At 45.9% G+C, this 15,674-nt stretch overlaps 1 protein-coding gene and 1 pseudogene across 1 annotated transcript; both read right to left on the bottom strand.

Annotated features, from left to right (window-relative positions):
• Positions 1-241: 241 nt before the first annotated feature.
• Positions 242-3,190, bottom strand: LOC125513163. Its single transcript, XM_048678194.1, has 7 exons — positions 2,819-3,190; positions 1,669-1,787; positions 1,460-1,505; positions 1,153-1,225; positions 1,005-1,062; positions 490-585; positions 242-399 (listed from the first exon to the last, which is right to left on the bottom strand). The coding sequence occupies exons 2-7, from the start codon at positions 1,725-1,727 to the stop codon at positions 276-278; spliced, it is 456 nt and encodes a 151-aa protein (XP_048534151.1). The 5' UTR covers positions 1,728-1,787; positions 2,819-3,190; the 3' UTR covers positions 242-275.
• A 7,411-nt stretch (positions 3,191-10,601) lies between these two features.
• On the bottom strand, positions 10,602-13,053 carry LOC125515671 (annotated as a pseudogene).
• Positions 13,054-15,674: the final 2,621 nt, after the last annotated feature.

Raw genomic sequence — 15,674 nt, 5'->3', positions numbered from 1 at the left:
GGGAGTCAGTGTGTACATGTAGAACAGTAGAAACGTACATGATTCAGATGCATCTAGGGATTGCTCGTGTTACGGTTTGGTTAGTGGAATTGGAGCACAGTAGCATACTAGGGAATTGAATTCTTAGGAAGTTCCTGTATTTTTTTCCAATAAATGAAATGGGTACAACATGTTTCTATATGTGATGCCAGAATATATCACATTGGCCATGTCATGCACTTTGAATCCTTATGAACTGGAACGAATATTGAAATAATTAAGTGGTCTTTGTATAATCATACCCCCAGTTTGAGGTAGCGCATCCCATTAATAATGTTGAGTGTCTCACTTCTAGCAACAGGAGTATCAACACGGCGATTATTAAGCTCAATAAAAAACCTCTCAGTCACAGAACTAAACCTGCATGAATAATCAGTTTTCTCAGTAACTTAAGACAGAGAGATAGATGTTCCCCTGATCCATGGCAGTAGGACACATTAAGAAACGTACCTGATACGTGATAAAGCTCCTAAAAGTTGAGCAACATGATCTAAAAGGAGACCTCGCAGATCAACCAATGAAGGATAGTCTACTTGGCTAACAACCCTGGAGAAGGCAAATAAGGTAGGGAGGGGCTCAGCATCCACAAGTACATAAGTTTCCTTCTCTCTTTTAGGGTAATAAGTTTCCTTTTTATGGCACATGTAAAACAAATTGAGGAACTTGGCACATGTAAACAAAATAAGACAGCATATAGGTGTTGCATACATATAAGTATTATTTATGTGCTGTTCCAATGCTCAAACAATCAGCCGAGTAGCCTATTAACTGGCTGATTGGATGGTTACCAAGTCGAATTCAGCATATTCAATGCATTTTGTTAATTTTTAAAAAGGGAAAGTTTTTGCTCATTTGCTAAGAATTGGATGTTCAATGTCAGCATTCTGCTTTAAGATTGCACAAGCTGGTATTGCCATGATCTTACCATACAAGAAACTGCATTTAAGAAGGCAGTAAATTCTCACCTGTCTGCATTAATTAGCCAATCGAATACGAAACTTTCCAAGCCATTCCAAAGTTTCTCTGGGCAAAATAACGCATAAGTTAGCCAACTATGTTTAAAATAATTAACTACGCAAAGACCTCACACAAACAACAGCAAAAGGAGATAACCTGTGATTCCCTCCTGTGGGCAATACTCAGCAAATCGAATGCAGGCTGAGCTGAATATGCACTCGACAGCAAGCTGGGTAAAGGAAAGGGAAATCCATGAAAATTTTAGACAGGGGAATGCATTTTAAAATGTGTAGGGAAAGACCAAGTTTGACAGATCAAGGATAAAAAAGTTTGTTAGTGACAACCTCTAACTATAAGATGATCTACGGAATGCATATCTGGTGATGTTCATTGAGCACACAACCTACAGTGGAAGAGAATATGGTTCTTTGTAACGAAACCAGATGGTCGGTTGATAACAGACCTTCTTTTGGTATGTTGAGGCATCATGGGCACCTTTTGGTGATTCACTGCAGAATAATGGTGTACAAAACTTCAGTAAAAAGTACAAGACTGCAGAGTTTCTAGAGTGGGAGTAAGCAACAAAGCTGAAAGCTCGGCGTAAAATAAATTGAAATCTTAAAGACTACCAGGTTGGAATTTTTTGAAGAGTTACAATGTCAATCAGCGTACCTTTCTCTCCACCGAAGAAGAGCTTCGAGAAGAGGTAGAGGTGTGTGCCTTGCAACCATGGCAAGTGAATCAAGTACTTGCTCGTAGCTTGGGTCAGATGGCCGTAGGTATTGTCCATCCTGCTTATTTAGAAAGAAAGAAAAATTAGTGTTGCATTATAGCATTTTCTCTGCAAACATAACACGTGGCATCATGCTGATCTGGATGGTAAAGAAAGAAATGCCTAACATTTCAACAGCGGAATGCACAAATGTAGTAACTCTTCTATGCTTTCCAAAAGAGCGAAAGGCAGAAATCCTAAAGCACGACTGTGAATTGGGCGGTGCGGTGAAATGCACATTGCAACAGACCCCAGTAATGATAACTACACAGTTACAAGAAACCGGCACCCCGAAACAAACAGCGGTACACCCACGACAGACCGAATAGTCAATGCTCTCCGATACCAGCATACACAAAAACATGGTGCAAACACATGACATCGGTAATAACCAGCGCATACAAGCAGGAGTAATAAAACCCAACTTTTTTTCGTAAACGTCTAAGCGGGTAAATCGGATGCGCCGCAACGGGCCGAGAGGCGATACCTCTGGAGCATTGATCAGACCTTTGTGACCCAACTGATACCAAGCATTTCCACCATGTGGGCAGGAGGAGGAAGTGCACATAGGTTAGGTCATGAGCTAAACCAAACTCAACCACGGCACGACGAACCGAGTAATCCATGTTCTCCATACCAGCACAAGCGAACAGCGCCGCAGACGCATGGTACCGGTTATAGCCAGTGCGTCAAGCGCAGGCAAGAGCGACTAAAACCCCAGCATTTCTGGGCGCGCATGCCGCGGCGGCGCATCAGGGCCGAGATGTGACGCTTCAGAGCATTGGTAAACCCGATAGCATTTCCGCCGTGTGTGCAGGGGGGCGCGTACACATACAGGTTAGGTCAGAAGCGAAATCTAATAAAATAAATTCAACGGCGTCGGCCTGCCGTGGCGACGCCGGCAGGCCAGGCGACCCACAGCCCAACCGGACTAATCAAGCGAATCCTACGCGGCGGCGAAGGTGGTGCGGCTCTCGTTGACCTCGCGCGCGAATGGGGACGGACGGAATCGGGGAACGCGGGAGGGGGACGGTGGGAAGGGGGCGTCACCTGGGCCTGGGCGGTCTCGATGCGGCGGCGGGCGAGCGGGAGGAAGCGGGCGAGGAGGGAATCGACGATCTGCCGGGCGGCGCCGCCCGCGCCGGCGTCGTGCGGGGAGGAGGTGGAGGAGAAGGCCCCCGCGGCATGCGGCGTGGGGGGCAGCGGCGGTGGGTAGGAGACCCCCGCCGCCGCGAGCGCCGCGGCGGCGGCGAGGTGGTGGGAGGTGCGCGGGGTCGCCAGCTCGCCGGCCCGCCCGCCCGCCGAGATCGCGTCGGAGGCGCCGCGTCCGTCCCTCCCTTCCCCTCTCCTCTCCGTGCTCCACTGTCCGCCTGTCAGAGGGAGCCGAGTGTGTGACCCAACCCTCCTCCCTAATCTTGATCGATTGGGTTAATGTCAAGGGTAACAACACTCCACTCACTTAAAACCATATGATATGATATGGTCTTATGTGTTGTAATTGTTGTTGATTGATGTGCTCCTCCAATGGCAACAAGAATAAATCATCTTGCCATTTAAATTAAGTGAGTATTGATTGCTTAATTCCCTTGCTTGAAAAGAAATAACGCGCATTTCCGTCTGGATCATGCTTGGGATGAGCTGGATTACCGAGGCCCGGGCTCTAATGACTTGCCCCTTTTCAAAAGAAAAAAAATGATTCAGATGAATCCTGATCCTAATTAGGTAACTCTGATGCTGAAAAAGAGAGCACGACGACAAACCAACAACGAAGTTTGTCTTTGTCCGAGTGCCCAAAATGTAGAGACAATCACGGGCATGAGCTTTGGAGACTACGAGTTGCTGGCCGGCATGCAAATGTCGAGTGTGTCTAGAGGCCACTGGCAGCAGCGTACCTTTTGGGAGCGGGGAAGGGCGGGCTCGTCAACGCTCGTGTCGGTCTAGATTAGCGGCAGTGGCAACACTCTGACGCCTGGTGTAAGGCGAAGGGCAGAACAGGAGATTGAGAGAAGGAAACATAGCCTTTTGTAGATGGTGAGACCGTGGACTTGATCGTCGGGTACGAACTAGAAAGGGAACAACTTGAAAGAGTTGAGGAGGATGCGAGGTGAGGTGAGGCGAGGGAACATGGATGGAAGGTATGCCAACGCGTAAATAGATTCAATGACAGCCAATCGCATTGCAAACTTAATGAGAAATAAATAAAGGCAAATGAAAGCGTGATGTGACGTAGCCACACAGTGGACAGGGATGGTTTGTGGACTACTATGAGATTCAGCCAGTCATTGCAACAACAAAAAAATTAAAAATCATCTATAATTCACCCCTCAACGGCGTAAGACCACGAACTAATGGCATCCCAATATGGTTGGTTCGTTTCCTCTATATCTTCGTAAGCGTGCATCTTTGGTCATGATGTCTCCCGCTTCATACGCACATATCATGATCGTTTTATCCTCCTGAATCTTTAGTGAAGCAAGAAAGCAATGGATGACTGAATGGCAATGGCGAAGCGTGCAAGGCGCATACGTTGAGGCGAGATGCAAGAGCACCACTGCCTTAATCATCTCATCCAATTCAGGTACTCCCTCCTTCCATCTATATAAGGCCTAATGTGTTTTTTAAGACCGCCTTTGACTATTGACAAGATTAATAGTACATGACATGCACAATGTGAAAATTGTATCATTGAAAGCTCCTTTCACACACGAATTTAACGGTGTGCTTTGTGTAAGTTGTATGTCATATATTATTGCTCTAATATTTGGTCAAAGTTGGCCTCAAAAAATGCATTAGGCCCTATATAGATGGAAGGAGGGAGTATGATTTCTCATCTTTTTTAATTCTAAGTGCAAATTTACTTCTGCAAAGTTTAAATAAGTTTAAATGAGAGTTTAAACTTTAAATTTTAAACTGAGAATTGATAAATTGAACTGGTTGGTTATTAGAGATTCGTTTCAAGCGACAAATAATAAATTATTTATTTTGTTGTACAATTATTGCAAAATAAGGAGAACCAAGGCACTGCGTCACTTTTTCTCAAATATGCCTCCTTTGGTTTACAAAAAAATTGTAACAATTCGAAAGGATAAACTTGTAGAAACAATTCCTTTGAAACCCTTTGGTTTGTTGGAATAGCATCTTATTCATGAATAGGATAGCATCTTATTCCTGAATAGGATAGGATCCAAAAGAAAAGTTAGCCTAGATCCAATGGAAAAAAGCTTACCCTATATGAACCAAATGACATGTCTTTTTCTATAGGATTTATGATACATGTCATCTCACTTTCTTGTAGTTCTTTATAACGCATGTTTTTTGTAGCTTTTGTGTTCCTTCGAGTTTGGTCAAGGTTGTAGGCACTTGTACTAATATTTTGATTGTTGGATCCATGAATTTGTGTATTTTCTACCACGTTGGTCTATCACGGCAACACTAGTAGGTCAAGTGACCCTCGTCAAATCAGACTAATCAAGCGACCAATGCACAATGAGGTTGTCGTTGACCTTGCACACAAATGTGAGCAACCAGATCTGGAATGCGAGAGGCAAAGAGAGCGGCCAGATCTGGAAAGCGAGGGACAAAGGGAGCGGACAGATCTGAAAAGCGCGACCAGACCTGGAAAGCAAGAGACAAAGGGAGCGACCAGATCTGGAAAGCGAGGCCAGATCTGGAAAGCGCGGCCAGACCTAAAAAGCGAGAGACAAAGGGAGTGGCCAGATCTGGAAAGCGCGACCAGATCTGGAAAAGCGAGAGACAAAAGGGAGGGACACTAGGGGGTACCTGGGCCTGGGCGATTTCGATGCGGCGGCGGGTGAGCGAGAGGAAGCGGACGAGGAGGGAGTCGACGATCTGCCTGGCGGCGCCGTCGTGCGGGGAGGAGTCTGGCATGTCTAGAGTGAAGGGGAACTGGGGCCAGTAGGGGACCCCCGTCGTCGCATCAACGAGGTGGTCGGAGGAGCACGGGGTCGCCATCTCGCTCGCCCGCTGAGATCGTGGCAGAGGCGCCGCGTCACGTAGACCCCTCCCTTCCTTCCCGTCCCCTCTCCTCTTCGTGCTCCACCGTTTATCAGATCCAAGTTTGTGAGACTATGTGCCTCTGCCTGGTTAGGTCAATCTTAAAACACTCCACTCACTAAAACCACACAGTCCACACACCCCCCCTTTATGACTCAACCCCTCCCACATTGTATTTTTGCACCCACCCCCTTGGGTTCACCTTTTTGTTTCTTAACTCAATGGGTCTCAAAAAAAACAAACTTACCAATATCTGAATAGATCAAATATTTTCTTCCCTTTCCACCCCCACGCATCCCCTACCTTCCCCATCATATGGCCATCAGGCTGTGAGCACGCGTGGCATCGAGCGAAGTAATCTAGATTGCCATTGGGAGAGACTCGTCCTCCAAGTCATCGTCGGCTCCTTCTGCCAGGAGCGGTGTGCTGGAGCCGACGCCGTCCTCTCAGCTCGCATGAGTGCGGGATGCATATAAGGTGTGCGGTCGTCTGAAGTGCACCTACACTGTCGCGGGGACGACGCATCGACAATGCCTTCAGAGGGATCGCCGGTGGCATGCAAGCCGCGTCAGTCGCCACGGGCACCGAAGTAATTTCCTCTTCTCTCCTTGAACAATCTCTATCCACGATCATGGGCTCGTGGATCCTAGATCTTTGCCACAAGTGCAGCCTCTGCATCGAGCTTGCGGGAATCGATCATCCGCCTCCTCTAATCATTGTTCGCTTCCACTCACCGGATACCTATATGAGTTGTGCACTTTTTGTCGTTGCCACCACGTGCGTACTGCAACAAGATCTACCAGGTATCTCCACCCTCCCCATTTTCACCACTACCACCGTCCATCACACTATGAGGATACCTTCTTATTTCAGTAACTAGTCACTTCAATACCATAACCAAAATTTAGGTTCGCTTTTGCATTCAAGAGAATGGCCCAGCGAACTGATCTTCACCTTTAGAGGACATGGTTTGGCTCTTTGTGACGAGTCATGTGACCCTTTATGTTTCTAACATTTTTCTTTTCATAAGCCGCAACTGCTGACAATCAGATACATGAAGAAATGAATGGCCTTGTATGAGATAGTTTTTTTCCATTGTTGGTGAGACTGTTGGCTTCATAAATGAAATCATGAGGCATCATGGAGCTAGATGAATGCCATAATGAAATCATAATGCTTCATAATGACGCTAACAAAAATACTTTCAACATTAATATGGGAAACGTGGGATTCAAACCCGCATGTCTATGCCGTCAGCCTAAGACTTGGCCCAATAACCACTGGAACAAGATCACATAGTTGTCTACAATCCGAAAATGGTGCTATTTAACAATTCTTTTAGTACAACATTAACATATATTCTGTACCCATATAAATCATTTGAAAAAAGAAAACATAAATTTGAAATAAAAACATATATTTGCTATAAAAAAGTTCACCAATAAGGGGAACAACGTTTAAAATTTTGAAAAAACGTTTATAGATTTTTTGAAAAAAATTCATCAATTCTGAAAAAAATTCAAAATTTTGAAAAAAATCCCCAATTTAGAAAAATGTTTTTCATTTTTTTAAAATTGTTCACCGATTTTGGAAACAAGAATTTTTCAAAAATAAATCATCAATGTTGAAAAATTGTTCAGTGCTTTTGAAAAAAACTCCACAAATTTGAAAAAAAACCATCAATTTTGGAAACAAAGTTCACAAATTTGAAAAAAGTTATGTGATTTCGATTTTTATCAAATTTGAAAAAATCACGGGCTTTCAACAAAAATGTTCACAAATTTGAAAATATTCATGAATATGAAGAAAGTTTCGAATTTGCAAAAAAAAAGAAATCACGTGTTTTAAGAAAAGCAAAAAAAGAACAAAGAGAAAAAGGAACAAGAAAAAAAAGAAAAACCCGCCTAGAAAACCAACGAGCGAACCGCGAACAAAAGGAGGGAGAAAAGTGAAAAAAAAATGGCCACACCTATTGGGATGTTTTGGTTGGTTTGTGCTATTCATACAGAACTAGGAGGTCTTTAGTTCAGCACACTGCACTTGCATTTTTTTCTCTTTTAAACAAGAAAAGTAAAAAATATATCAATGGGCCGACCTATAACTGGCACCTGGGGCGCTAAATAGGAACGCCCCCTAGAGGATGCTCAAGGAAATTTTGTAGTCTGTAGTGTGATTTCACATGTTAATGTAGTTCAAGGCTCCATTGTAGAGTATGTATAACACATGATGCTCACTTAACTGAGTATTTTTACGTTAAATTTAGAATGATTGAATATTATGTGCCACCATCTTAATTACTTGGTTCTGAAGTGAACAATCCGTTGATCTCCTTCGTGTTGAAATGCAAAGGCATCCACATACCAACACCAAAAAGGAACATATTATCCGTTCGAAATAGCGGCATTGTGTTGAGGATGCTCAAGGAAACTGGCACAAGGCGTTGGCGATTCAGCTTGCAACAGATACGAGGTGTCGCATGCTTTCAACACAAGAGAATAGAGAGGAGAAGAAAAGGCAACAACAGGTCACCAGATCCTTGTGTTCCATCAAGTGAGCTGTAAGAGCAGCTCCAACATGAAACACATCATCCTCTGTTATATGCTGCAGTTGTACCAAAAGTCCAAAACGTGTCATTCTCTTTAGCCTATCAAAAACGTCTTATAATTTGGGACAGAGGAATACTTCTCAAGGTGCAACGGAACTCAACACAACGCATTCGGTTCAGCACCTATAAAAGGAAATGCACACATACAACACCTGAAAAAACAACATATTTGTTCGAACTAGCAGCGGCAAGAACCTTGTTGTGTTATTGCCTTTGACACAAAGCTACTCCCTCCGTTCTGAATTACTTGTTTTGGATTTATCTAGATACGAATGTATCTAGACTCATTTTAGTGCTAGATATCTCCGTATCTAGACAAATAATTTAGAACGGAGAGAGTAGGTCACAAGCCTGCGGCGTACATTTTCCTCTAAACATTAGCAGAGGTAAATATACTACTATGGATAAAGTGCGACCTGACTAACTTCCATTGCTTCACAATTCAAAACAGCCGTTTTCCGGTCCAGCTTGCAGTTACAGGATTTAAACGATACCACAGCCTAGACCTAACCAAACCCATAAAGCAGACGCGCGAGAAAGGAACAAACCGGCTACCAAGCACATTTTTATTCGATAAAGGGTGGATTTTATTGACTTAAAATGAAGCATCAAGTAGATACAAAGCACCATGAGCACACACCCGGCCCCTGCATAACTAAGATGCACACAGCCAACATTAACACACACACGCAAAAAAACACGTCGGCGAATAGCAAAGTCAAACAAGACCAAAACTATGCCTAAGCGAGGAAAAAGAAAAAGACCCCAAAGCGATCAACAACGATCGACAAACTGCAACAACGACCATATCCACATCAACAATCCCTTGACACCACAATAATAACGAGTTTCTTCAACAGCAACGCCTTCAGGAAGGAAACAACTATCAAGCGTCGTCGTCACCGGATCCAAGCAGGAAAGGCCAGAATCTAGGTTTTCACCTTGAAGATTAAGTCTGAACATATCCGTGCAATGCCTTCTATAAGGTAACGATGCAGAACATCGTCATTGCCAGGTATAACCAATTTGGGTCAAACCAAGGTTTTTCACCCCGGAGCTCAAGACAAGGTACTCGAGAAGTATCACCAAATCGAAGTAAATCATGTGATATCTCCACCACTTTTTTGCGATCCCAGCAGCTTGGCTATTCCACCGCCATCACTGCACATCCATACTCTCTGCGTCAAGCCGCCGTTTATAGATTGTATCTAATATTCGAAGGCAAACTGATTAAAATGAGAGCCGTCAAAACTCAAAGGAGCCTTTCGACTGCATCTCACAACATCTCCATCACGAGCCGCCAACAACAACCACTGAATCCGGAATGAGGTACCCTCACGTAGAGCTTTTCATGGTCGCCGCAATCCACAGTCATGGCGCCGTAGCAGGCAAGCAACGCTGCAAGCCGACTGCACGCCGCTGCAGCCAGCCAGACATGTCGCCACGCTGCATCATGGCCCGGACTCCCGAGTTGCAACCCAGATCCAGCCAGGCGGCCGCACATGGGCAACACACCGCGTCACTAGGTGCAGTATTTCTGTCCACCACAGCATGGATACATGTTGTACGCCGTGTATTGCATGGCCGCCGCTACCAGATGTAAGCGTTGCCGCCGCCGCCAGCCCTTTGGGAGGATCTGAGCGGACTTGGGAGCTTTTGGCGGCGGGATGGGACGCCGCCCGGGTCGCCCTAGCGAGCGACACGGGGGCCTAGCGAGATTTCAATTTTTGCTATGTAGCTACCAAGCACATACACCGCAGGAATGAGAAACCAGAAAAAACTCTGGACAAAAAGGAAAGCGAGGCATCGAGGCAATTCCAACAATAACAGTTTACGTATTTTCCTTTTGGCATGGCAGATAGCTAGCTAGATGCAATGAAAATTAAACAGGATTGTTAGCATATATACACTACTTCTCAGATTTTCACTGCATCAGATCATTCTAGCCAGTTGCATAATTCACTAGGATGAGGGACATAACTAAACTGCAGTGGCCAGTCCTCTAGCTAAACTGAGAATTTATATCATAACTGAACTGCAGAATTTCACTGCATCAGGGAATTTATATCTTCACTGAGATGAGGCACAGAACTATACTACTTCAAACAATGACAAGCTTATCCATACAAAGCTCAAGTACAAGCAGAAACATTAGCTTCTCCTCGTTGAAAGTCGAAACAGGGGAGACACTGAACATATGCTACTTCCATTATAGACAAAAAAGCATAAGTGGTCAAGTACACCTAGTAAAATATTAAACAGGGAGCACAGGTTGGTAAAAACCGGATAACCGAGTTATTCTTCTAGTGAAGCTAGTGCCAAGACCACAAAAGTTAAAACTTATCAAGTTCAACAAACAAAATACAGGAGCGGAGGGAGCACTCCTCCGTACCACGAGTAGCATATTCTACCCATGCAGCAAAAACCAATCTCTACTCCCTGGATCTCAAAGGGAAATCTCAGATGAAGCTGCTGCTGCGGAACGGCAAGCTGTACGTAGTTGGCTGGCAGGCACGGATCATTTATTGGCCATCCGAGTAGAACATGCTTGGGTACAGCCAGAGCGGCCGAACTGATGACTGCACTGGGGTGCTTCCAAAGCCTGCGGGTTCAACGCGTGTTGGTCGTGTTGGTCTATCCTGCAAGCGATCTGGCCTGCCACACAGCCTATAGAGATACCAAGGTCGAGCTGTACGAGCAAAGTACACGATGTCGCTCCTTCCTCCCCATAGCTCCGGGCTCATGCAAGAAAGTGCCGTGCTCTTCACTTCCGCCCCTACAAACAGTGCCCGCTCGCCCAGCTTCTCCACGGCCACCCGTGTCGCGGGCTCGGTTGACATGTCGAGGCGCTGGAACTCGCCCAAACTGAGAATGAGAAGCATATCACCACAAACCACCAGCCTTCCTACCACCGGCCTTCCTCCCACAGGCTTGGTTTTTATCTCCTGCAGGCCATGCTGAGGGGCCAGCTGCAGAGCGTAGGATCTCCCATAGCTATTCGAGACAATGAGCTGACCATCCAACTCCACAAAATGGTCTATTACAAACTGACAAGGAAGCTGGAGTTCGGACCAAGAGCCGTTTCGAACAGGCAGATCAAGCAGGAAGGACTCGGTACTGACAAGGAGATGTGAGTTGGGTGATGCAAGTGGGGCTGTTAGAATGCCAGCCAAGTGAAGTTTTGAACATCCAGCACGGGATGGGAGACGTGGAGTTGAGACCTCGTCACCGATGAACACATCGATGATGCGACAGGATGAGCTTACCATAGGAGGATCCAATAAATGTCATCTTCTCCAGGGTATCTTGAGGGATCCAACAGCGAAGGGCGGCGTTTCGGTTGGCTGGATCAACAACCTTACATGGGTATAGCTCACGACAACCACTGGTACAAGGAAGAAGAGGACCTTGTGCACGAATATGGGGCTGGATGAGGAGAGGTGGTAATTTTGTGAGGAACGTGGATTTTGATGGGTACGAGGAGAAGGCAGAACGCCACGAGGGGCATGTGGTGGCGAAGCCAAGAAGGTCTCGGAAGGAGCCCAGCCGATCAACGATGGAGTGAAGCAAGCCATCTGGGAGGTCAGCCCAGCCTTGGGGTCCGAAAAAGGTAGGGCGTCCGGGGAGAGAGACGGCAGGCAGTTTGCTGGGCCTCTGCATGATGTGCTGCTGGTGACAAACTCTGCAAGCAATGGAAAAAATACTGTAAGCTACTAAGCAGATTAAGAAATACAAGGAAGATAGCATGTTAGTCGGAACCACGGGTAAGCAGATGATATTCTGCAGGTGAGACATATATGCCTGTGTATCAAAGAAACCTGCTATGTACTACCAGGAATAAGAAGCATGGATAAATAAACATGCGATACTTCTTCGGATAGATAAACAACCAAAAGGAACTTCATATAGACTAAAAACAAGAGTTTAATCGGATTACATTTCGGTGGGTCGTCATGTGGTGTTCAGGTTCAGAATAAGGTAATAGCAAGAAACTTGGTTATGGAAATATGTGTCCTCCATTTTATTTTATCTTATTTGTGAAGCACATCTGAAGATTCAGAACATTTCGATGCTAGTGTCTTTCTTTCTGCTAGCAGCATACATCTGTACGTACATTCAGCATGTGCACATGGACAAGTGCTGCTCTAGCCCTCTAACTGATGATACGGCTGCATTAAAATGTTGTTGAGAAGTTTCTCAATCTTTCATTCCCTGCCATTGCAGGGGAGGGGGCGCTCGAATCGAATTCGCTCAAAACGGGGGACAAACCAAAACTGAATCCAGGTCAGAATATCCAAAATCACAACGCTAGCTGAGTCGAAATCTCGATTAGTCCACTCAATCTACTCTAAATCTATCCCTATGCTAGTAAAGCACAGTGCATCTATCTTACGCCAGAATCCACTAAAAACATCCAACCAAGAAGTGGAAGCGATTCATCCAACCAAGAACCGGCTAGGGTTTCGGCGCAGGGGGGAGGGAGAGCGAGCCTCACGGGTGGGGTGGGGGTGGGGAAGAAGACGATGCGGTCGCCGGCTGTCGCGGACGTGTTCCTCTCCAACGGTTGTCGCCGGGAACGGCTCTGCTCTCCCGCCGGCCTTTGCTCCTCTTCTTGGGAGGGTGGGGGAGATGTGAGCACTACTCAAGCTGAAGCTGAAGCAGACTGACGTAACGGAGCAGAGTGCACTCTGGTCTGGATAACGACACTTCGGGATTGGGATTCAGATAACCAACGGCTCCGATTCGATTCGTCCCAGCACCAACTTGATAGATCAACGGTGGGCAAGCATCTAAATGCTTACCGTCTTAACTTTATTATTACCTTGATTGATTGATTACCCCAATAACAACAGTTAACTAGCCCAGCCACATGGAATGTGTGATAAGAGCAACTCCACCCATTTCGTCCGCCGACATCCGTTTGGATCGTCGCGAACAAAAACGATGGTCCAACACGCCGACCCATTCTCAAAACCCGTCTGCGCGGACCCATTTTCGGCCCAAATTTGGGTCTGAAATGTGTTGGCGCGGACGCGGCGCGCGTCCCCTCGATGTCCACCGCGGCTCCACATGTCGGCCGGCCAACAACCTCAAGCGGTCATAATTAACATGGCCACCTACCAAAGGCTCACTTGGCAATGTGTGGAAAGACCGCGTGCCCGTCCTTTTTAATGGACGCGTGCGGCGAGGCCGGCCTCATCCACTCCCGGTCCACATCTGGCCACCTTTACTCCCTCGCCAATGACCAGAAAACCCTAGCCAGCCAGCCCGAAACCCTAGCAAAGCCATGTGCTTCTTCAGCGCGAAGGGAGGGTGGAAGGGGAGGTTTGGCGCCGGCTTGAGCTCTTACCACGGGCTCCCTTCTCCACCGCCGTCCGCTAGACGCGGCACACCACCGCGGAAGCAAGAACGGTTGTACATCCCAGTCCACCAAGCTAGCCCGTCTCGTACCTGGATGTGAACTTACCGCACGGCTGGCATCCTCATCCCCATTCGGATGTTTTAGTAGAAATTCCATGTTCATATGCAAACAATCTCTTCATATTCAATAATTTTGCGGATAATGAAACAGTAGACGGCACATTAGTCTCATCCCTAGTGCATGTGTCAATGGTACTAAATTATCAACGGTTTGCAATTTCGTATATTGAAAGAATGCTACTTTCTAGAGTAATTAATATGAGAGTACTGATTAACTCATTTTCTGTTTCTAAGCCATCTTGCTTTTTTAAGCGCTATTTTGATGTGTTGGCTTGGCATGAAGTATCATTGAAATGCTTGAGAAAACTGTAAGTGTGGGAGACTTCTTTTTCCTTGGTGGAACGCGCGGTCTGCGGCGTGGCGGCTGGGGTAGGGTTTCTATCCATCTCCATCTGGTCGGTGATTCGTTCTTGCTGCTGCTGGAGTTGGTCCGCCACGGGTGGTGCTTGTGCGACTGCGTGGGCTCCATTGCTGCGGCGAATCGATTCGGCGGCGTTGTCCCCCTTCCATTCTTGCTGCTGCTGGAGGTGGTCATTGGAGCTGCGGGGGCGCCGGAAGGGAGCTGGAGCTTCTATCCCGGTCCTGCTGCTGCAGCTGCAGCTGCCCCCTCTGGTCGGTGAGGGTCTAATGCATCAGAACGCACGCATCAAGGAGATCCAGGCATCCTTCTAGTTGTTCTACAAATAAAGGGACTTGGAATCTATATCTACTTAGGCCGCGTTTGGCTTCTCTCCGCTCCCTGGACCGCGCTCCCGGAGCGGACGAGTCTGTAGCTAATTTTCTAGGAGCGGGTAAAACCGAGCTCTACAACTACACGGAGTCAGCTCCACCGAGGGATTCTGAACAGGGCTTTAAAATAAAATGAAGGCCTTCGGTTATAGCCATTCTTTAAAGAAATGACCTATGTAGCTGCGTTTTTTTTGGTTTCAGTCTGAAAGTAATTAGTGTTTCTTTTCTTTGTTATAGATATACGATAAGTGATGCTTTTTCCAAGCAATTTCTATGAAATTCCAGTGTAGACATTGAGAACCCTTGGTGTGCTAACTGCACCCCTATTTTTTTTCCCTTTTTGAGGAAACAACAGGTGTTCTGCTGATGCGTAATAGAAGGGGGGTTACAGATTGTACTCCCTTCGTCTGAAAATAGTTGTCATCAAAATGGATGGAAAGGGATGTATCTAGAACTAAAATACGTCTAGATACATCTCCTTTAATCCATTTTGATGACAAGTATTTCTGGACGGAGGGAGTAGAATTTAAACTGAACTGGATATATATGCCAGTCAGGAAAGGCTTGGTGAAGGAAAAGTCAGTCTGGATTATGGTTGAGCATAATTTTTCCCCTCTGTGTCAGTCCATGCCATTACAGCGACGCCTAAACAGAGCGTCTATGATGGCTGGCAATCCTGGGAGCATGTGCTTAATTAAGTATTCAGATTTTTAATCTGCCAAAGTAGGCTCCTTTAATTACCAAACCTTTGTCCCTTTCTGTCATTTTGTTTTCGTGGCTTTTGGTTATTGTACAACCTTACTTCTAAAGCTTGTTCGTGTTATCAAGGTAGCTTCAGGAGTCCATGCCATTGCACAAGTAACATGACATGCAAGAGTTCAGTGGATAGTGGATAGATTCAGTTAGACTGCAACTTAATGCACATATATAGCTGGCTGTATGTGTCCATCTTGTTGCAGATACTCTCTCCGCCCGGAAATACTTGCCATCAAAATGGACAAAAAGGGATGTATCTAGAACTAAAATACATCTCCTTTTATCCATTTTGATGACAAGTATTTCTGGACGGAGGGAGTA

The sequence above is a fragment of the Triticum urartu genome, chromosome 6, assembly GCF_003073215.2.
Source record: "Triticum urartu cultivar G1812 chromosome 6, Tu2.1, whole genome shotgun sequence".
NCBI classification, from domain to species: domain Eukaryota; kingdom Viridiplantae; phylum Streptophyta; class Magnoliopsida; order Poales; family Poaceae; genus Triticum; species Triticum urartu.
This window is presented reverse-complemented; position numbering and strand designations above follow the sequence as displayed.